Raw genomic sequence first — 21,408 nt, 5'->3', positions numbered from 1 at the left:
GAAAGACAGAGAAAGAGGGAGATATTAAGACAAGATTCACCAAGAACCAAAGCTACCTTAATTTTTTTTTTTTTTTTTTTTTTTTTAAGACCAGGTCCCATGAAGCCCAGTTTGGCCTTGAACTCACTATGTAGGCCCACACTGGCCCTAAACTTCTCATTTTCCTACTTCTACCTTCCAGTTACTGTGATTACAGATCTGAGCCACCTTATCTGTACCAATCACAACATTTGAAAAGCTAATTTCAGATAAGGCATCCCATCAGTTCTGTCTACACACATACTCTGTGTGTAGAAGTGAGTCATTGAAATCCTATTCAAATTCAGGTGATTTGTGTATACTGAGAGTCAAACCACAGTTCGATTCTCAACACATTCTCTAAGGAGGCTCTGGGAAGACCAGTAAGTAGCCCAAGCTCCTGGGGCAAATATATAGTGGAAGCAATACTTAAACTTAGTTTCTTGAAAGTAAAAATAAAAACCTAAATTCGAATTGTTTTGGCTTCAGGTTCTTACACAATTTAAAAAAAAGACTAACACCCAGTTCAAACTCTCATTCTAAAAAGAGTAACATTTGAAAGACCCTCGTTGAGAGGACATTTAGCTGAGGAGACCCCAGGACCCAAGAATCAGCGGAGACCACTGGCTGCAATCAGCATGAGGGTTTATTTGATCAAAGTACACAGGTACCTGTGGGCACACAGTCTCTCAGAGGACTTGCGCGCTGGACAAAGGGGCAGTCCCCTTTTTATAGGGCTTGGGGGGCAGAAGCAAGGTACAGAAGCAGAAGCATAGCAACAGGGTTTTAATTGGTTAGTTTAAATGTGGCCAGGGAGTGAGCCCAAGGACATGGCTCTAAGGACACAGCTCCTGGTACCAGCCGGGGTTTCGGCTTCCAAGAATAGTTGCTTTGGGCTTATCTAAGAGTGGGAACTGTGGCAGAAATATGGCTCTAAGGAAGCAACTCCTGGTACCAGTCGGGGCTGCAGCTTATCTGAAAGGTGGGCTTATCTGAGTGTCTTCCTTTCTTTGTCTATTGTAAGCTGGCCGTCCACCAGTATCTTGCTTGGCCACCTGGGACCCTGACCTAGCCTGCCCCGTGTGTGCACAGCCTTACAGACATGGCATTTATTGTTGCTAAGCGGGGGTCTTTTACATTCACCAGGTTGCAATTTTCTATGAAGTTGCCGCCCTGAGGAATGGGTGGTTTTTCAAGTTTTGTAATTAAATACAAGCAAAATCAGGTCACTGAGTAATACTTTTTTTTTTTTTTAAATGAGTTGCCGCCATTGTTCACAATGGCATTCTGGGAATTGTAGTTTCGCTATGCTGATTCAGACTTACCGGAATCCAATCAGCAGACAGCCAACAGCCATGTGCTCCACGATTGGCTGGGAGTCGTGCCAGCCCGCCCCTTGACCTATCACTCAGTCTATAGCTAAGGCGGGTCACGATTCTCCCGGAGCGTGTGGCCTACTTGTTTGCCAGCTCTACTTAGTCGGCGATTCTCTGGGGCGGCCATGGCAGAGCCACAGCCAGCGTCCACTGGCCTCAGTGATGAGGTAGCCCAAAGCTGCTGCTCCGACCCGGACCCAAGCACCAAGGTGGGTGACAGGGCCTCCTTCTCGGAGGCTGGAGCGGACCTGGTGCTCTGGTGCTGCCCTGCCGAATCCTGACCTGGTCCTGCCGCTGCTGCAGATCCGCCGGCTAAAGAAGCAGTGGAGTGAGCTGGGAAGAGGGCGATTGAGGCCAGTGTGGGAAGACAGTGCAGAGGGATCCCCGTCTTCAGAAAGTTATTTCAAAACCTGTAACCCCCAGTGTGGGTTAATTTGCTTATTTTTGGCACGGTGACTTGAAGCCAGGCCGATTAAGGGTCAAATTCTGCGTCTATGGGTGTAGTTGATCTCGGTGAGGCGCCAAGGCCCTTAGAGAGGCACTTTCAGAAGTTGCATAGTTAAAGGGGCCTCTCAGCCGCACTCATTTTGTAGTCGCCTTGCCACCAGCTTTCACTCCTTCAAACTACAGCGGTTGCTCGAACTTAACTGCCTTTGCTTGGCTTTTGCTGTTGCTCAAGTCCACACGTGTGTCCACCATGAGTCTCTGGAGAGATTACAGGTCATAGGATTTCAATTTGAAGGGAATCTTCGCGGACCCTTTCGTTATGCAGTTACAACCTGTGAGGAAGGGGCTTACCTTACCTTATGGCTTTGAAATGCCTTCACTTAACACGGCTGTACTCACTGTAGGCAACACTCATTCAGGCGTGGTCCCCGAATCGTCTGGCGGAAAGTTGGACTTGGTGGCTCACAGAGGAATTTATTCCTGTGTAGTCATCGGTGTCAGTAAACACCTTTGCATATATTCATTTAGGTGGTGCATCGTTTGTAGATACCTTGAAGATTGAATGTGGGCTTATGCAGACCTCTAGGAGGGGCAGTTAGATGGTAAAGAACTTTGGTCCCTGCTTGTTCTTTGCCTTAAGGGCAAGCAAGAGTCAGACACACTATAATTGCCAAAGCCTTTGACTATCGCTTGGTGTGTACTTAGGGAAGATCTTAGTCATTACAAAATGCGGGCAGGAACAAACACACGCTTCTCTCACATGTACACATGTGAAGGTCAGTGGACAACTTTCCATATTTGTGGGTATTGGGAAGGAAATTCAGGTCTTTGGCAGCTGATTCCCCTTGATTTGGAATTTTCTTTGAGAATTTTTGGCAGATGGGCATACCATTTGGAGGTGTAAAGTGAATTATTTAATATCTGGTGTGTTGAGTGTGCTAGGCCCTGGATCTTTAAGTTCATTCATAACAATTCTATGAGGAAAGGAGAATTGTCTTCATTTTACCCAGGTACTTGAGTATACTTGCCCAGAGAGAAGCCCACACTCCCAGCCTCTGCCCTCTCCGATTCCGAGAACTTGCCATGGAGGGGCGGGGAGGGAGGGAATAGGGGGAAACCTGCCACGAATGAAATTTAGCTTGATTATATACTAACTGCAAAGAGCATGAAAGGCACTTTGGGGTGGGCGGGGACACTGGCGTAAAAAAAGATAAGGACTTCATCCTATGCCAAACATACACCAGCTCTGATGGATTCGGCATTAAAGAGCTCTTGGCATTATGAAGCATTCTGGTGTATGAGTTACTTTTGTTCCTGCTATGATGAAATCCCTGCGGAGAAGCACGGAAAGGTTTATTTCGGCTCACGGCTTGAGGGTGCATTTCAGGACGGTGGGAAGACTCTGGGACCCTGAGGTAGCTGGTCACGTGTCTACAGTCCGGAAGTAGATTGAGGTGCCCGTGGATCCCATTAGGGTTGGGTCTGCCCTCCTCACACTACTCTAAAGCTTTAGGTGATTCTAAATCTAGGTTGTCAGCCATGATGACCTCTCGGGGTGGGAGCACGGAGGAGATGGGAGTTTTCAAAGGTTGCATCGGTGGTATGTTGTAGGTGCGGACTGTTTGGAATCTGGAGCCCCGCGTTTGGATCCCGGTGTCTGTGATCACTCCCATCTTGGCCGGGCTCCTGGGGCTCATAAAAGGAACATAAGGATGACTCAGCTGTTGTGCTGGTATAGTGAGATGAAATGCATTCTGCTAGTCTATAGCAATATGGCTCAAGGCTGTTAGGGTCAAGGTAACAGAAGCTGGGGCAGAGAAAGCTAGCCAGCCTGGCAGATTGGAGACCAGTGACAAGGAGAGAATGCTGAATGTCCTGTCTAAGAAGGTTAGGTTATGATTTTGTATGCACTGTGCCGGTAGGCGGTTGAGGGGCTTGTGGTGGTTTGAATATGCTTAGTCCATAGGAAGTTGCAGTACTAGAACTTGTGGCCATATTGGAATGGGTGTGGCCTTTTATGGGGGTGGGCCTTGAAGTCTCCTAGTGCTCAAGCTCCTCCCAGTGAGGGAGAGCGCTTCCTTCCTCCTGGTTGCCTTTGGATCAAGATGTAGGGCTCTCATCCCCTTCTGAACCATGTCTGCCTGCAGGCTGCCATGCTTCCTGCCATGATGATAATGGACTGAGCTCTGAAATTGAAAGCCAGCCCCAATGAAATGTTTGCATTTATAAGAGTTGCAGTGGCCATGGTGTCTGTTTGCAGCCGTAAAACTCTTAAGAAAGACAGGAAACAACCATTGGGGTACTCGAAATTGGGAAACTCTTGTAATAATTTTTTTCCCTCATCCTATAAAGATTGGAGTGTGTGTGTGTTTGGTGAACCCAGAACCTCAGACTTGATAAGCACATATGTGCTCTCACACCGAGGGGACATATTCCCTAGGCTAGAGTTATAGTAGAATATTATACATGTGTGTAATGAGAATATCTCTCTTAGGTGATAAGCATTTGGCGCAGAAAATGATTGGAGTATCGATTAAGGGAGCATCGATAAAGGCATGGTCCAGCAGCAAACGTGTGCAGAGAGGATTGGTTTGTCTTTTCTTTTTAACCTAGGATTTTGATTCCAGGACTATCACCCCAGGTTGCATTGGAATAGGCCTTCGAGAAGCAGAGAGCAGTCGGGGCGGAAGTGGGGAAGACTTGAGCCTATGTGGCGGTTATTAGAAAGTCAGGGAGGCTAAGCGAGCAAGGAAGTAGTAGCATGCTTGGCTGGGCTTGGATCAGAACCTCTTCAGTTCTCATGGGTTTGATATGATTGAGTCGGGACTGTTGAGGCAGGTATGGAGAGCCTGTCTCTCTTGGGCTAACAACTTGGGCTGAGGCATTCTCTCTCAGGATTAAAGCTCCCCTGGGCCGCAGTGCTGCTGATGTGCTGGCTCAGGTAGCTGTGATGACTAGCCTGGGGGTGGGAGTCCAAGGCTGCCCTTACAGGATTGGACTAGGGGATGCAGATTTGGGAGGCGTCACCACTGGTGATAGTGGATTGTCACCTCTGGGTGTGTTTTATTTTAAGATATATTTATTTTATGCATGAGTCCACTGTTGCGGTCTTCTGACACACACCAGAAGAGGGCATCGGATTCCATTACAGATAGTTGTGAGCCACCATGTGGTTGCTGGGAATTGAACTCAGGACCTCTGGAAGAGCAGCCAGTGCTCTAACCACTGAGCCATCTCTCCAGTGCCTTTAACTTCTTTCAAACATGGCTGAATTTATACTTCAGCTCAGCCATACGCTCATTGTCTTCATCCTTTGGGGTGAAAACATCTGGAAACAGAGGTTTTAGGAAAGTAATGGCTTCCACAGTGTCACCGTGTAGATTCGTATTGTTGCCAGCTCGGGATAAATAGTAATTCTTCTCACAGATTTTTTTCCTCAGTTTGCATGGGAAAAGAAATGTCCTGCGATACCCAGGAGAGGACACATAATGTTGGGTGTGGCTGGGGAGATCTGAGAACAACTCCCTTGTTTAAAAAAAAAAAAATAAAGCCAGGCATGGCGGTGTGCATTTGTGAGCTCAGAATTAAGGAGGCAGAGATTGGTGGGTCCCCTGAGTTCTCCAGCCAGCCCTGCTCTGCTCTGGATGCCACAGGCCAAATGAGGGACTCTGCCTCCCAAAACAAAGTAGGCAGCTTCTGACGGCCCCCGGAGGCTGTCCTCCATGTGGATGGACACAAGGACATGCCACGCATACACACAAAGAGGTGTGTGACCTCACAACCGTGTACCAGTCTCACTGGCTGAAAAGCAGGGTATTGGCAAAACTTTGTTCTTCACCAGCTCTAGAGAAGCATCTGCTTCCAGCTCCGGTTGTTGCCTGATCTCATTTCCCCTCTACCGCAGGGCCGACACTCTTAGTATCCTTGCTTGTTGTCAGTGGCTAAAATGGTGGCACTGATCTGTCCCTCAGCCAGGACCCCCACAGCCTACTCTGACATTTGCAACTGCCCCTCTCTGCCATGTCTGGTCTTCTGATGTCTTGTGTGATTGAACGACCTAGTTAACTAACCAAGGCTGATCTAATACAATCCCTCCTTTCTTCCCCCAAGATTTACTTTTAAATGTGTCGTCAGGGTGTGTGTGTGGGTCTGTGCACATGAGTGTACTCTCTTGTGGATCTTCTGGAGCCGGAGTTATAGTTGTGATCTACCCAGTGTTGGGTGCTGGAACTGAACCCAGGTTTATTTTCTCTCTACAACCCTGATCTCTGTATTTTTAAGGCCATCTGGTCAGTTAATTTGATCTACAGAGCAGCTTGTAGAAGAACCTAAATTAATTTTGGTAAAATGATTGGACCATGTTTAGAGCTGACTATCTGCAAATACCTCCACCTCCAACACCCACCCCTCCCCCAACCCCGGGTATAGTGTATTGGTTAATAACCAAACCCAGTATGGGAGGCTGGCTTTCTCTGATAAGGCCTAAAGGGAAAGCCTTTGAAATTACCTCAGTGTGGTCCAAACGAGCACACCTCAGCTTCTTTGCGGGACTTGGCCACCCCACGCAAGTGCCGTAATTGAAAGGAAGCAGCGGGCACTAGCATTCGCCAGGAGAGGGAGATGCTTGCTATTTTCGTAATTTCAGTATCTTGTTTTAATCTCTGCTTAGACCAGCATCTGGCATGAAAATGGTCTTGCTGCTTCGTAAAAAGCCTGAGACTTTTGCCTCATTTACCATAGCCCTAGAGTGACTTTGTACGTTTTTTTCTTTTTCTTTTTCTTTTTCTTTTTTTTTTTATACCCGCGTTCAGAGAGAACCAGGCTCTCAGTGCCTGGACTGGGGGCCCCTTATCTCTTTCTTACCTGATTGTCAAAAGGGGAGAGCAGCTCTGGGTATGAAAGGGCATCCTGGGTCCAGAAACATGGAACCTCGAGCCAGCTGCCTTCTGCCCCGGTGCCATATGGCTTAATGAGAGTACCAGACCACAAAAGTGGCACTGAGACCCAAAGGCAGAGCTTGATTCAGGGTATAAAGTGCACGGCTGACCCCAGGAGAAGGGAATACAGCACCCCCAAAAAGAAGCTGTGGGTTTATAGGATGTTTCTAGTTCGACAGGAGAGCGTCTAGTAGGCTAAAGGAACTGCGGTGAACTTGAACAGTGTTCTTTTCAGGGGGAGGTATGGCCTCTGACCATTAGAATAGCAGGAGGGGGTCAGCAGACTCCTGGGAAGTCCAGAACATTCAGTTTCTATTTCCCTTAAGGGGGCTGGGTCCCATGCTGGTCATCCATCCATCTTGGTGTCTTAAGTGACTCCCATCTTGAGCCAGAGATCTGGGCCAACCCAGCAGTTGCCACCTCTGAACGATGAATTTAAATGCTCTTTAGATCACTTCTTCGTGATATGGCAGAGTTTCTCTGTGTAGTCCTGGCTGTCCTGGAACTCACTATGTAGACCTGCCTGACACGGGCTTGTTTGTATATGACATAATTTCGAGGGGGAGGGGGCTGTGTGGCTGCTGCATTTATCACACCTGTGATAAATGACCCTCCGACAAAAGCAACTTGGTGGGGGGAGGCTTATTTTGGTTTTCAGTTCAAGTTATCATCCGTTATGGTGGACAGGGGACAGAAGCTGGAGGCAACTGTTCACATCACAGGCACAGACGGGAATCATGGGGTGAGGAAAGTTGGTGTTTAGCTGGCTTGCTTCCTTCTGTGCAGCCTAGGACCCAAGTCCACAGAATGGTGCCGCTTACATTCATCCAGGGTATTTCCGCTTTGATTGACCTAATCAAATTCAGCTCCTTGGTAGAATTCTTAAGGGCCCTGGGTTTGGTACTGGGGAAGGAAGGATGGGGACACAGAGATGGGACTCGATTATGCCTTTAAGCCCAACACTCAGGAGAAAGAGGCAAGCAGTTAGTTCTCTGTGAGTCCAAGGCCAGCCTGGTCTACAGAGAGAGTTCCAGGACAGCCAGGGCAGGTTAGACAAGAAACCCGGTCTTGAAAAACAAATCAAAGAGGAGGGAAGGAAGGAAGAAAGGAAAGGAAAGGAAGGAAAGGAAAGCAAGCAAGCAAGGAAAGAGAAAGAAAGAAAGAGAAAGAAAGAAATGCCCAGAGGCTCAGCTAATGTGAAACAATCCCGCTGCCTCTGGAGCCTGTCAAGTTGACAGTATTAACCACTGAAGCTACTAAGGGGTGAGCAGAGCCTCCTGGCCTTTTGTGCTAAGTCTGTAAGTACAGAGGAGTAGCACCAATGGGGGGTAAGAGGTGCCTGTGGTAAAAAGAAGACCTGAATTTACAAAGGTTAGATGAATAATGTGGTTACTCTGTCAGCCTCTCATTTACCCTTGGGCACATAAATATGTAATAGTATCTAAATACGTAATTGTCTTCTGTCAGGGCTGGGGATGCGGCTTGGCTGTGTCTCGTGCATGAGGCTTGGGGTTGATCCCCAGAATGGGTGTGGTAGTGGACACCTGCATGTCCTAGAGTGGAGTCAGGAGTGTTAGCAGTTCAAGGTCATCCTTGGCTACAGAGTGAATTCAAGGCCAGCCTGGTCTACATGCAACTCTGACTCAAAAACAGGTGGTTCCTGTACCTAAAGAAATCAGCTCCTAACCAAGGTGTAGCTCATAATTTAGCCCTGGGAATTTATGTATTCCTAACCTTTTCTCACTTTCTGTTTTCTGCAGAAATCGAAAGTTTTCAGAGGTGCTAGGGACTGCCTTTTCACTGTTTGGTTCTTTAGGAGTCTAGGGCCTTGTGAGGTCTTCCCAGTCAACAGAGTAACCGGTAAATTGATGGGCACAAAGAATCTCAGTGTGGCACAAAGGAACAGATTGAGAATAGCTTCTCCTGGAGATTTCTTTCTGCAGAGAGTATGCCCAGAACCCCCAGACCGTAGTGGCGGAGCCCTAGCCTCCAGAGGCAGGTGGATCCCTTCTAGGCCAGCCTGGTCTACAGAGTGAGCTCCTGGACAGCCAGGGCTATGCAGAGAAATCATGATTCTGGACCCCTCTCCCAAATAAATAAACACACACACATATACATACATACATACATATATACATACATACACACATACATACATACATACATATATACATACATACATACATACATACATACATACATTACATGTGCCAGGAGCCAATTTCTAACAAGCACCCTGGGGCCAGAAGCACACATAATTTTTACATGAAGGCGGGTGGTGATTGTCCTTTGCCCATTGGCTGGGCTTCCAACCTCACAGTCTATTCCAACTGACTAGTTTTAAAAGAGTCCCCAAAAAGGAAAGGGGAAGGGGTCATGTGATTCTTGCTCCTGCATTCTGTGAAGTGGGTTTGGAGTCTGGAGGGGTGGAGGGAAAGGGAGGTGAGGTAATGCTCACCTCTTTCTAAGTAGTTCAGCAAGGGTTCAGATTAAGGAGGAGCTAGGCCAGGTGGCTCACACCTTTAATCCCAGTACTTGGAAAGCAGTCAGGCTGATCTCTGGGTTTAAGGCTAGTGAGTTCCAGGCTAGTTGGGCGGCATGAGACTCTGGGGGGCGGGGCGGGAGGGATTATAGAGGTTGAATTCTTTGTTATGCCAAATACAGTTGTACTTTGCTTGCTCAAACGCAAAGTAGAGAAGTTGATGGCTTATTTAGTAATTCACCAGAAGCTCCCTGGAGTGGGGCAGTGGAAGCAAAAAATTTAAAAAAAAATTTTTTTTGGCACTGGATAGCTGATTGTGGGAGTCACTTCAGGATTGTCACCAAAGCAGGTGCTGGTGGCTCATGCCCTTAACTTCAGGGAGTTCAGGGGCCAGTTGGTAACAGGGCAAGTTTGAGGCCAGTGTGGGGTATGCAATACTGCCTCAGGAGCCCCAAACCAAACCCAAACAACTGCAAAGGTCCCACTAAGCCTTGGTCACTACAGAGCAGGAAGGCCAGGGTTCTCAGTTAAGGGCATTCCTGGAGTGTAACTCACTGGCTCTCAGCCGCCCCACCCACCCCAAAAGCCTGCAGCTTGGCAGACCATGCTGGGCAGAGCGCTTGAGAGTGTGAGCATTTGGTTTGCAACTGTTTCCTGGGTGTCCCATAGAAGCTGGGTTTTCTCTGCTTGTTTTCTGTCTGTGTGGCGATGCTGGACTGTTGTTACAGAGGGAAAGCAATAGGAAAAGCTGCTAGGAGGTGCTGAAGACACTTACCACAGCCTGCCGTTTCTCCTTAGGACTTTATACTGCAGCAAACGATGCTAAGAATTAAGGATCCTAAGAAGTCCCTGGATTTTTATACGCGGGTTCTTGGACTGACGTAAGTAGAGTGTTTCTTAGCGCCTTACTGTTAGAAAGCACGGTGTTAGAGAAGATGGCCCAGTGGAGGAAGAACCGACTGCTCCAGAGTTGCCCCCTAAGCTCCATGGCAGTACCATGGCCAAATGAGCCGTCCATCCGTTCATGCTCTTTAATGCTCTGCTTCTGAAATCGTGGCTGTGAGGACGTAGTACTTAGAGAGTGCATGTATGTAGTTAAAATCAGCCTGATTCCATTGTCACAGGCCGCATACTCTCCCGCTAAGGAGGTTGAAGCCCTGGGGTTTGTGATCCTCTGAGCATGTGATGTGCTGTAAGCTTTCCTTCCCATCCATTACTAAGGCATACATGATAATTCGGCTTTGCTTGGTTTCCTCAGGTATGGGAGGCTTTTCACACATGCACATAAGTCATTAAGTGAAGTGACCTTTAATTCTCTGCCTTCCATTGACTTCCACGAACTTGAGGAGAACAGCTCAAGTATTATGTACACTCAGAAAATGTGGCTGGTTCTGAAAAATACAAAATGGAGAATACAGAATGGCTTCCTTCTTTCCATACTTTCTTAAGGATGTGTACAGCATACTTAAAAGGCAGGGCGCTGGCAGCACACGCTTTGATCTCAGCACGCTGGAGGCAGAGGCAGGCAGATCTGAGTTCGGCCTGGTCTACAGAGTGAGTTCCAGGCCAGCCAGGGCTACACAGAGAGAAAGTCTCAAAAAAACAAAACAAAACAAAAAAAAAAAACCAAAACAAAAATAAACAAACAAGACAGAGTGAAAGCAAATCCACCCCAACACACAAAAAAAAGTTGCTGGTCTCCTCACCCCACAGTCACCCCAGAGTTGGCACTTGGCCAGGCTGAGTTGTTTGCACTTGACTGCACCAGAATTCCCTAGATTCCCTGCTCTGCTGGAAGCAAACAGAGGCGAGCTGTTCCCTTTCCTTTCCCATCTGATGGCTTGGTACAGTCACATTAGTAAGGCAGAGATCAAATTCCCGATGGTTCTGGTTGAGGTGTTGGATCCTTTATGAAGTAAAATATTTGTGGTTAGTTGATGCATAAATCTAGTGGCCCGGGCATATTGATCATAGGGGTAAGTAGGTAAGACGTTCCACAGGACTCTGGAAGCTTTGCTTTAGGTGCAGGGGGATGGCTCAGTTGGTAGAGTGCGTGCCCTGCCTTGCCCTGCCTTGCCCTGCAACCCTGTGGCCGGAGGGACACTTCTTGCACTCAGTAGGCTGACACTGTCTCTGAGGTCAAAGGTGAGCGAAAGACAGTGTACAGCAGTTGAGGATGCCTTGTTCTTCATGCACGCTTCCTTCCCTGTACCCCCATGTGTACACACACACACATTTTGCTTTTGCTAGACTCTGAGCTCTTGCTCTTGATGATGAACAGGATCATCTTTGAGCATAATTAATCCTCAGTAATCTAAAAAAAATGATATTATGTATATTGTTCTGCTTGCGACCTTACAGACTCTAAACTGACAAGCTAACTTCACTTCTCATTTTGAAACCTTGGGACTTTTTCCCTCTTCCCTGACCTCCTCTTGTCCTGGTGACAATCCTGGAGACTTCCCTCTGTCCCCTTGCTTGTGCTGCATCGGATGTGTGTCAGATGTGCTGCTGACTGCCGCCTTGCTTGCCTGACTCCCCTCCTTCACCCTCCTCTGCCTCACCTGCTCCACCATGTTAAAGCCGCTCCCAGAGGACCTCTCCGTGTCCCATGGCCTTTTCCAGGTCTTGATCCTGATTCGCCTTCCTGCAGTGTCTGAGGCTTTAGCCCCCTGTTGTTGACATTCACGTTTTTCCAGGAGACTCACCTGGCCTTCTCCCTTGTCACCTCCCCTGTGTCCTTTCCTGGTGGGTTTTGAAGAACACAGTGGATGCGGTCAGCTGAAAGCATGACAGGGAGAGGTACTGCGTTGTCCCCTGAAGCAACCTTTTTTTACAGTGTGCATCACCAACCCTCTCCCATGCCGGCATTGTAGAGCCACGTGGCATTTGCAGGGTATTTTCGTCTCAGTCAGCCGGTCCAGGCAGACTCCATCCAGTCTGCTGCTGGCTACTCTCTGGTCCTGGCAGTGGCCGCCCTCCTGCCACTCTGTGCCTTGACCTCTGCTCACATTCCCCCACGGTTATTATCACAGTTCCCACTAGCCCGACCAAATCAAAGCTCTAGAGGCTTGTAATTCATCAATTAGATTTATATCAATAAATTTCCACTCCACAAAACATCCACACAGTAAACTCAGAGCCAATTGATATTGGCATAAACCGCCCACCTAGATAAGACAAATGGTCCTATAATAATCCATCCCTATTAAGATATTCAATAGGTACCTGTGGCTATTTAAAGCCACATGGAGATGGGTTGTCTCCTACGGCCTCCATCTTGGCTTTCTCAAAATCTCTTGGTTTCTCTCCTCCTTTCCAAAACTGTCCCCACCTTTACTTTTTCACTCCCCAATCACAGACCTTGCCTTATCTTGTGTCTGCTCTCACCTTAATATCAACCACAGCATGGGACAAGATGGCGCTTCCTTGGGAGTTCAGGCTCTCCTTGGCTACACAGTAGGGTCGTGTCTCACAAATCATTTAAAAACAATTGAGGAGTCATGGACACATGACCTGCACAGCCTGGTACTAGAACCAGGGGCATGGAGGGAGCAAATTAAGAACAGACACTAAAGAAACAGACACCTGGGCACAGAAAAGTTGGGGTCAGTGATGGAGTGCTAGCAACCACAGCAGCGACCTGGAGCCTTGGTGCGTTTGTTAAGTCAGTACGGGGGTGGGCTAGTTCCGGAGGGGGCATTTGTAGCCTGCAGTCTCAGGCAGTAGATGCTCTTGGGGAGGAAGCTGTGGTTGCTAGCTCTTGCATAGATGTGCCTATAGTTTGTAAACAGTCGTACCCATATGAGCTGTTAGCTTATCACTTGGACTAGAGGAAGGCTTTGCCGCTCCTCTGAGCCTAGGGGTGTGTCAGGGGGGCTCACTCTTCCTGTGAGCTTTGGTCCTTGACAGACATGGCCATGTCAGCAATTCACATTCCCTCAAGACTTCATCCACTTGGCCCTCGAGGCTTCCTTGGTTCTCTACTTAGAACTCTTTGTTCTATCTTATCATGTGGGTGGGTGTGTGTGTGCTTGGGAACCAAGTACTCTGGTTTTTGAGACCGGCCCCTCACTGGTTCCTACTAAGCAAACCCCAGGGCTGTCTGTCTCGGCCTTCCCAAGGCTGCTCTTGCAAGCATGACGGCGTGTCATACTCGGCTTTTCCCATGGGTGTTAGGGCTCAAACTCAAGCCTTTATGTTTATAAGATGGAGCTATAAAGGAGATTTTCCCCACTGGCTTTAGCCCATGCTCTTCTCACTAAAGTCACTGTATTGTATGTAGCCCTTATTCCTAGTAGAGCTTACACAGTATGTCGAACTCAGTACGAGCCAGCCTGTGCTATTGTAAATGACCCTGTCTTTTCTTCTAATTCCAGACTTCTCCAGAAGCTTGACGTTCCTTCCATGAAGTTCTCACTCTATTTCTTAGCTTATGAGGATAAAAGTGATATCCCCAAGGACAGGATTGAGAGGACAGCATGGACGTTATCCAGAAAAGCTACCCTTGAGCTCACACAGTGTGTACATGGTTTTTTGTTTGTTTGTTTGTTTGTTTGTTTTTTGGGGTTTTATTTTTGTCTCTTTATGGAGAGCTTTGTAAAGGTGTTTTAGATACTTTTTTGTCTGTGCTCACCAATCTAAATCAGTTATAGTCAATTAATTTGTTTGTTTGTATATTTAGGTTTTCGGAGACAGGGTTTCTCTGTGTAGCCCTGAGTGTCTTGGAACTCACTCTGTAGACTAGGCTGGCCTAGAACTCACAGAGATCCGCTTGCCTCTGCCTCCCGAGTGCTGAGATTAAGGGCATGTGTTACCACTGCCCGGCAATTTTTGATATTTTAAAGTGTGGATATTTTGGTTTTTTGTGTGTGTGTGTTACTCTTATGGTATCAGTAGGACAAAGAGAAGAGAACATTTTTCTTTCAGAGAATAAGACCCTGTTTGGCAAGATATTTGCCAAACTATAGCTTTCTGATTTTACAATTTAATGGTTCTTCTAAAAATCTTCTAATACCCTCATTTTTGACCTCTTATTATTTTATTGTACTTTTTGATCCAGAAATGTTGTAAAATATGTTCCCTTTAAAGAGCCAGCACATCATTTTATAATAAGTAACATTTACATTTTAAGGTAATGTTATAATCTCAGCATTTAAAGGTACATAATTAAGGATTGCCCATTTCTTTTAATTTCACTACATTGGTGGGTGGGAGTTTTTTTTTTGTTTGTTTGTTTGGTTTTTTATTTTTGTATTTTTTAGGGACTAACAAAAGAGCCTTTGCTGCAGTATGCCTCTGTCAGTACGTACCCCTTGATCCAGAAAGACTTGCCTAAGTGGCCATCTCATTATCTAAAATGGAAATACAAGTCTAGTCCCTGGAGAGGTTTTGATGCTTGGTGACCTGTCTAGAACTCAGTGTAGAAAAGGACAGCTGCTGTGACTTTTTTTTTCCCCTCGCTCTTATCCAGGTGCCTGAGTTTGAGCATCTTTTTAACCCAGCTAGAATCTTCTTTGCCAGCTTGCCCTTTCTGAAAACCCAACGTTTGAAGTAAAGTAGCAATGCGTTCAGAGTTCAGCCCCAGAGATAGATTCTCCCTCCCATAGGCGATTCGCAGGTCAGCACGGATTCTTAGGCAAGGTTCTTTCTTTAAAAGAACAAAACCATTAGAATGGGCATCTAGTACGAGAGGAGGTCTATGAGATCGGCTGATGTGGAAGGGATTTAGTAGCCCCAGTACTGGCTGCCTGAACTCAGGAGACGCAGAGAGCCCAGCTCCATCCACAAAGCTGGCTGCGTCAGCAGTTCTAAGCCGGGGTCCGCCAAGGCCTGGAGCCCCCTGGAGAAGCGCTGCTGTGTAGTTCATGGCAGAAGGCCAGCGAGCTGGAGTCTCATCAGCAGAGAGTAGCAGCCGCAGCATTAGATGCAGGACAGTTGGAAGGCCTTTCCCACTTTGACCATGGGTCTTCCTCTCTGGAAATTCACTGGAATTTTTTTAATTAATTAATTAATTAATCAAATTATTATCATTTTTCATAATTGTTAATCAGCATAGATTGTTTATTATAATTATTAAAATATTAGTAATTATTTAAATAAATTAAAGTTTAGACTGGTGAGCACAAAAAAAGGTTATAAAATACATTTAAAAAGCTGAGGTGCCTCTACCAGGTTGATTCTAAGTCCCTCAGGTTGACAGTGTAGACCAGCCCTCATGTCTGTTCCCCTTTCCTCTATAGCAACTGGGGCACTGAAGATGACGAGACCCAGAGTTACCACAACGGCAACTCAGACCCTCGAGGATTCGGTACGTCTTCCTCTTTGTATATGATGTTTGTGCATGCCTGTGAGTTTGCATGATGTATGTATTTACAGGTATAGAAGACTTCAGATATAAATGACCTAATTTTCAAGTATAACTTACTATGGATATGGATATTTTTTATTTCTTGCCTATCTTATTTAGCAGCTATGTTGGTATTAGTCCAAATATTGTGTTTCCTTTCTCCTAATATTATACGTAGAGCCACAAGTGTGATGTTTCCAGTAAGCCTTAGTGTAGGGCTAGGGTTAGAGCCCATGGTCTTGCACATGTCTGTACCTCTGTATCCCTCTAGGAGAGTGTTAAGTTAAAAACAATGGTAACTGGTTAATCATTTTCTGGTAGTGTCTTGTCAAAGAGCAGAAGAGATGGTTCAGTGGTTAAGAACACTTACTGTTCTTGTAGCGGACCGGGCTTGCTTCTCAGCACCCACACTGGCTCAGAACCATCCATAATTCTAGTTCCGGGGAATCCGATGGCCTCTTCTGAACTCATCAGACATCAGCACACACATAGTGCATATACAGGCAAAATACTCATTATACACAAAATAAACCTAACTCTGTATCCTGTCAAGATGGCATAATAAAAGCTTTGGTTGGGTAATGTAGTGAATGCCAACAGTTAACCCATTAGACATGAATAAATAACCTTTCTGCCATAGATTATTCTAAACAGGTTGAACTATACATTAGCCAGTATTGGTTTATTTAAAATAAAAACTCAAAGCAACTATTTCACTGTAACTAGATAGTCCAGTTGGTTCTTAAATATATAGATGTTGAATCAGTTAAATCTGTTTCCGAGGGCCTCGAGTTTTGAAGTAAGTTTTGGGAGCCGTTTGTGACACTCATGTAACATTTCTTCCTGTGCTCTGTGTTTTTGGGGGAATGCCCTCACCAAAGGTCACATTGGGATTGCTGTTCCCGATGTCTACAGTGCCTGTAAGAGATTTGAAGAACTAGGTGTCAAGTTTGTGAAGAAGCCTGATGATGGTGAGTCCATGTCCCACCCAGCACACAGCTGAGATTGACTAATACATTTCCAAGGCTGCTGGATCGAGCTGAGATTGACTAGCGCGTCTCCATGGCAGCCAGGATCGCGCTGAGATTGGCTGGGATGATGCTGACTGGGCACAACAACAGGAAGCTCTTTCCAGCAGGCCTAGGAGCAGATGTTTACCAGGGGCTAGAAACAGGATCCAGAGAGCAATGAAAAGCCCCCCTTCTCTATGCCCCCACTTCCCATTTCTCCCAGCTTTCAGAATTTCAGGGTGTGAGTTAGTTGCTCCGAAATGAATTCTGTGGTGTGTGTTTTATGATTAATATAACCCTTGCTGGGTTACTTTCCTGAATAACTGATATTTTTCATTCTTTTATATTGTTGGGTGTGCTTATATCTGGGTGTGCATCTTGAAGTAGCACACATATGAATACTGTTCTATTTATATGGATCAGTATTATTATTCTTAGATCTGTTCTTACTCCGTTATTTATTTATTCTTTTTATTTTTAACTTTGGAAGTGGGTTCTTGCAGTGCGGTCCAGGCTGCCCATGAACTTAAGAGTTCCGGTCTCAGCCTTGCTGGTACTTTTATAGCACACCATCACAGTCTGTTTCCAGTTCGGTGTGGGACAGCTCACAGCTGAAGCAGTTAAGTAGATTAGATTATCAGTAGTTAGAGCCTTTGCCTAGCATGCACTGGGGTCATGGGGTCAGTCCCCAGCACCAAAAACAAACAAACAAACAAACAAAAATCCCAAACCAACCAACCAACCAACCACACATACACAAAAACCCAGAGAGAAATAAATGAAACGTTTCTACAAAATCATTTCAAGTCAGTCGTTTGCTGTGAGATCTTCTCACTGAGGAAAAGGCCTGCCCCTCTGTCCACATCAGTTGCTGGTACCTGGCCTGGTTTCCTGAATTAGTTATTGTCTCTTTCTCTTTGGTCCTCACATTTTCTCAAAGATAATGCAGTACAGTACTTTGAGCCTCCTTTTCCCCACTTCTCTCTTGAAGCATCTTTCACATCTTCCTGTCTTATCATTTCAATCCCGGACTCTTTCCTAGAGTTTTGTGAGGACCGATTTCTGAGACTGAGGAGAGCCAGGCACAGATGGATGTGTTCTGCTGAGAATCCCAGCTTCATTTTCCCCTCACTCTTGAAAAAACACCAGGTCCTTGATAAATCTGCTGTCAGTATGACTGATATTCCTTTGTACTTTATAGTGTTTTTTTTTTTTTTTTCCCTAGAGATTTTTGGTTTACCGGTTACTAACATTTCCCCTCAAATGTATCTGCTGTTTCCTTTGTATGGTCTGTGTGCGGCGTGTGTGCACATATGTAGGCCTGAGCTCCCTGTTCTGTGCAGTCATTGCTACCGGTTTCATCCCTTGGCTCCCTAACATTTTTGTGGTCTTGGTTAACACCGGTAATACTTCATAGTGCTCATTGCGTCTGAATATCTTAATGGCCCTTTGTCCATTGTCCTAACAGTTCAGGCTTAATTCAGATAAATAATCCATTGTTTTTTAAATATGTAACTATGCTTAGTTATGTGTTTAATTATGTTCTTAGATTATGCTAGTTTTGCCTCTGAGCTATTTTTTTTTTCCAACAAATGTAAGCTGCTGTAATCCATCAGGCCTCGGGACTGGCAGAAGAGAATAGTCCCCAAGGATCCCAGTGATCTCAGGAAGACAGGCTGCATGAGCCCTGGGCTGGGTTTCCTGCCTACTGGAAATGACAGCTCTTCACAACAGAGGCTTTTCCCCCTCAGGGCAGAGTAGCGTTTGTGGGAGACAGGTCTGCTGTCTTCACGCCAGCCTTGAATGTAGGGGGGAGGGGAGTCCTGAAGCTAACAGGCTTATTTCTTCTGGCTTCCTCATTAGACTAGCACTGTGTTCCCCTTCACTGTCTCGGAGTGATAGGGGAGTCCCTCCCAGTGCAGACTGGCGCTGGTTGCCTTGAGGAGGGGGCAGAAGCAAACATCCTGTTTATTCTCGCCCAGCCACACTTCCTGAGCTCGTGTTCTGACTCTAAACTACCCTCTCCGTGGATCAGGTTAAGTCAGCAGACTTTGCTTACCCTGCTCCTCCTCAGCTGTCATCCTGGAGATGGCTGTGTGTCTCTCTCTCTCTCTGGAGATGGCTCTCTCTCTCTCCCTTATCTGTATTCCTTGACCTTAGGGTCAGGAGGCAGACACAAGAGTCAAATGAATTCAGCATCTTAGTCCTCAAAGAAATTAATCTCTCAGGACACATCTATACGTCTAAGAGAACAACTCCATTGTGGTTCCAATCCCCAGGAGCCACAGTCTGATTGACAGGACTTAGGTTACCCCAGTATATTGTTTAATAGGGTTTGAGTGACCCAAGCCTCTGGTGTGTTGGTTGTGCAGAGAGGCCACACTGCCTGCTCCCTTGAGCATCTATCTCTCCATCTTCTCTTCCTTCCTAAATAATTTCTGTGATTGGTGACTTGGTGACCTCAGAGTAAGGCAAGGACCTGATACTTAATAGAGCTGTTCCCAGGTTCTGGAAGGTCACATTCTAGGTATTAGAATAACTGTGCTGCCGTTACACAAACCTTTTAGGGCGAAAACTATCAACAACATATTTATTCGAGTGCAAATTAAAATTGTAATGGAAAAGTGTTTGATTTTCTTTTTTTAATGTGCCTCTTTAGTAATGAAAAGTTTTCATTATACAGGGAAAATGAAAGGTATGGCATTCATTCAAGATCCTGACGGCTACTGGATTGAGATTCTGAATCCTAACAAAATCTCCACTAACAAAATAGTTATGTGAGAATGTGCCTTTGAGGTGTCGGGGACGGTGGGGACGAGAAACATTGTGATTCAAGACGCTGAGACGCTGAGGTGCCAGAAGAGTCGTCGGGGACTGATGGGTCTTCGCTCCAGTTCAAATCATTCTGAAATCCTTTTCATTGTCCTGATTCAGTGGGCTTTTTAAAATCTCCCCTGTTTAGCCAACCTAATTTTCAAGTATCAGTTTACCTTAAGACCTTGACAAAGTTGTATGACTTTACTTTTAAGATAATAATTAGAACAGTTCCCTTTAGACACCACATTTGCTACTGCCTGTCTCTTAAAGACTACTCAAGTCTGTTTCTGATTCATCGCTTAAAATTTTGTTTTAAATGTTTCTTTTTGGGGCCTGTTACCTTCTGGGGTTTCAGTTCCTCAGAAATAACTTTCCGTGATGGAAAGTACAGAGCACAGGAGAGAAATGAAATTTCGTGTGGACTTCAAACAGCACAGTGTTTATCTTACAAAGGAGAAGGTACTCCTGAGAGCAGTTCAGAACCGTGCTGACAAGGACAGATAGAAATACTAATTTCTTTCCTATGCATGAAGTATGTTAAGAATTCAAGGGCTAACTTTACTTTTCTGGGAATGTGGAGGAGGAAGGGATTAGACTGTGGGCTATACTGTAGCATGCTTTATGTGGATCAATACTGCAGTTACCATGTGAGAAAGCAGGCAGCCAGGCATACAAAGCAACATGATTGGTCTGAAGGCTTGGGAGGAGCTGGGTTATGCCACACGGTACCTCCTGTCCTACTGTGAAGCCTACAGTGAGTCTGGTCTTGTGCTCTTTGCTCACACTTGAGCTTGAACACCACAGAGAAAGAAGCACAGGAATCTATAGTCCGAGGCTGCTGTAGGAGACACCTGTGAGTGAGCCCCACATTACTTGGAAGGGTCTTCATGATGCTCGTCATCCCGTAGGGTAAGTTCCGTTCAGTGCTAAGATGTCAGGAGTTATGGTGTGGTCCTCCCTGCTGACTGACAATTGATGGCTTCTCAGAAGAGATTTGGGAAGCTCAAGGACTGGAGCAGAAATCTACAGTGAAGTTTCCTGCCTGCTCTAGTGGAGGGCGTAGATGGGCAATGCCAAGGGTTACACTCGGATGGTCACTTTGTTTCTCCTTGGGCTGATACGGATTTATGTGAGCAGTTTCAATAAATCATAGGCTGAAATAAAACTGACGCTGTTTAACACATTAAGTTCTGCGTAGCAAGTCCCTTTGTGTACAAGGCTGGTCTTGGGGTCTGAAAGGATTCAAAAGTAGTGTGTGCTTGAAGCAGGGACACAAATGAGTCTGTACAGACTCAGCCAGGTAGTGTCTGTGGTTGAAGAAGCATGGGAAAGAAAATGCCAAATTAAAAGATTTGGGGGAATGAAGTACATTCAGGAGAAGGACCACATATCAAAAGGTGGGTCACAGGGATTTAGGAAGGCCAGTTTCAAATGTCCAGTGCTAGAATCCCCAAATGGGATTCTAATACTGGACCGACCCAATTCATCGAACCACTTAAGCCATATTTCTAGGGGCGGGAAGTACTTGCTAAGTGAATCGTGCATTGGGACAGTGTACTTGCAGATACACCTGCCTGTCTGCCGGGAAGTGGTGGGAAGAATAGGCTGGGGACCTGGCTGCTGCTTGGGGGTGGGGTGGGGGTGGGGGAACAGTAGAGTAGCACTCTATTGGCACAGTCACCTGGAGGCTGCACACTTGCACAACTGAGCTGGGACTCTTCAAGTCACTTCAAGAGCCAGTGGCTGAAGAATCATTTGTGACTTCCCGATGCAGCATTTTGACCGCAGTGTATTCATAATTAGGCTGTTGTAACAAAAATACCAGGTGATGTGGACATTACTTTTTCACACCGCAGGAGGCTGCAACTTCTTATACGAAGCAGCAGCTTTTGCGGTGTCCGGCGAGGGTCCTCCTCCTAACTTGGGCACAGGCACTGTGTCTTCACTTGGCAGAAGTTCACCGCAACCTGCA

At 46.2% G+C, this 21,408-nt stretch overlaps 1 protein-coding gene across 1 annotated transcript; it reads left to right on the top strand.

Annotated features, from left to right (window-relative positions):
* Positions 1-1,442: 1,442 nt before the first annotated feature.
* On the top strand, positions 1,443-20,623 carry GLO1 (glyoxalase I). The gene is made up of 6 exons (XM_080938453.1): positions 1,443-1,603; positions 10,059-10,141; positions 13,640-13,780; positions 15,503-15,570; positions 16,491-16,580; positions 19,303-20,623. The coding sequence occupies exons 1-6, from the start codon at positions 1,520-1,522 to the stop codon at positions 19,398-19,400; spliced, it is 564 nt and encodes a 187-aa protein (XP_080794579.1). The 5' UTR covers positions 1,443-1,519; the 3' UTR covers positions 19,401-20,623.
* The last annotated feature ends 785 nt before the right edge of the window (positions 20,624-21,408 follow it).

This window comes from Micromys minutus (assembly GCF_963924665.1).
Source record: "Micromys minutus genome assembly, chromosome: 25".
Taxonomy (NCBI): Eukaryota; Metazoa; Chordata; class Mammalia; order Rodentia; family Muridae; genus Micromys; species Micromys minutus.
Note: the sequence above shows the minus strand (reverse complement) of the source record. Positions and strands in the feature narration are given on the sequence as shown.

Bases quoted from the DNA above. Each gene is read 5' to 3' on its own strand.
- GLO1 (XM_080938453.1), top strand. From the start codon at position 1,520: ATGGCAGAGCCACAGCCAGCGTCCACTGGCCTCAGTGATGAGGTAGCC. The intron at 1,604-10,058 runs GTGGGTGACAGG...GTTTCTCCTTAG, and splicing joins ACCCGGACCCAAGCACCAAG to GACTTTATACTGCAGCAAAC. The intron at 16,581-19,302 runs GTGAGTCCATGT...TTCATTATACAG, and splicing joins TGTGAAGAAGCCTGATGATG to GGAAAATGAAAGGTATGGCA.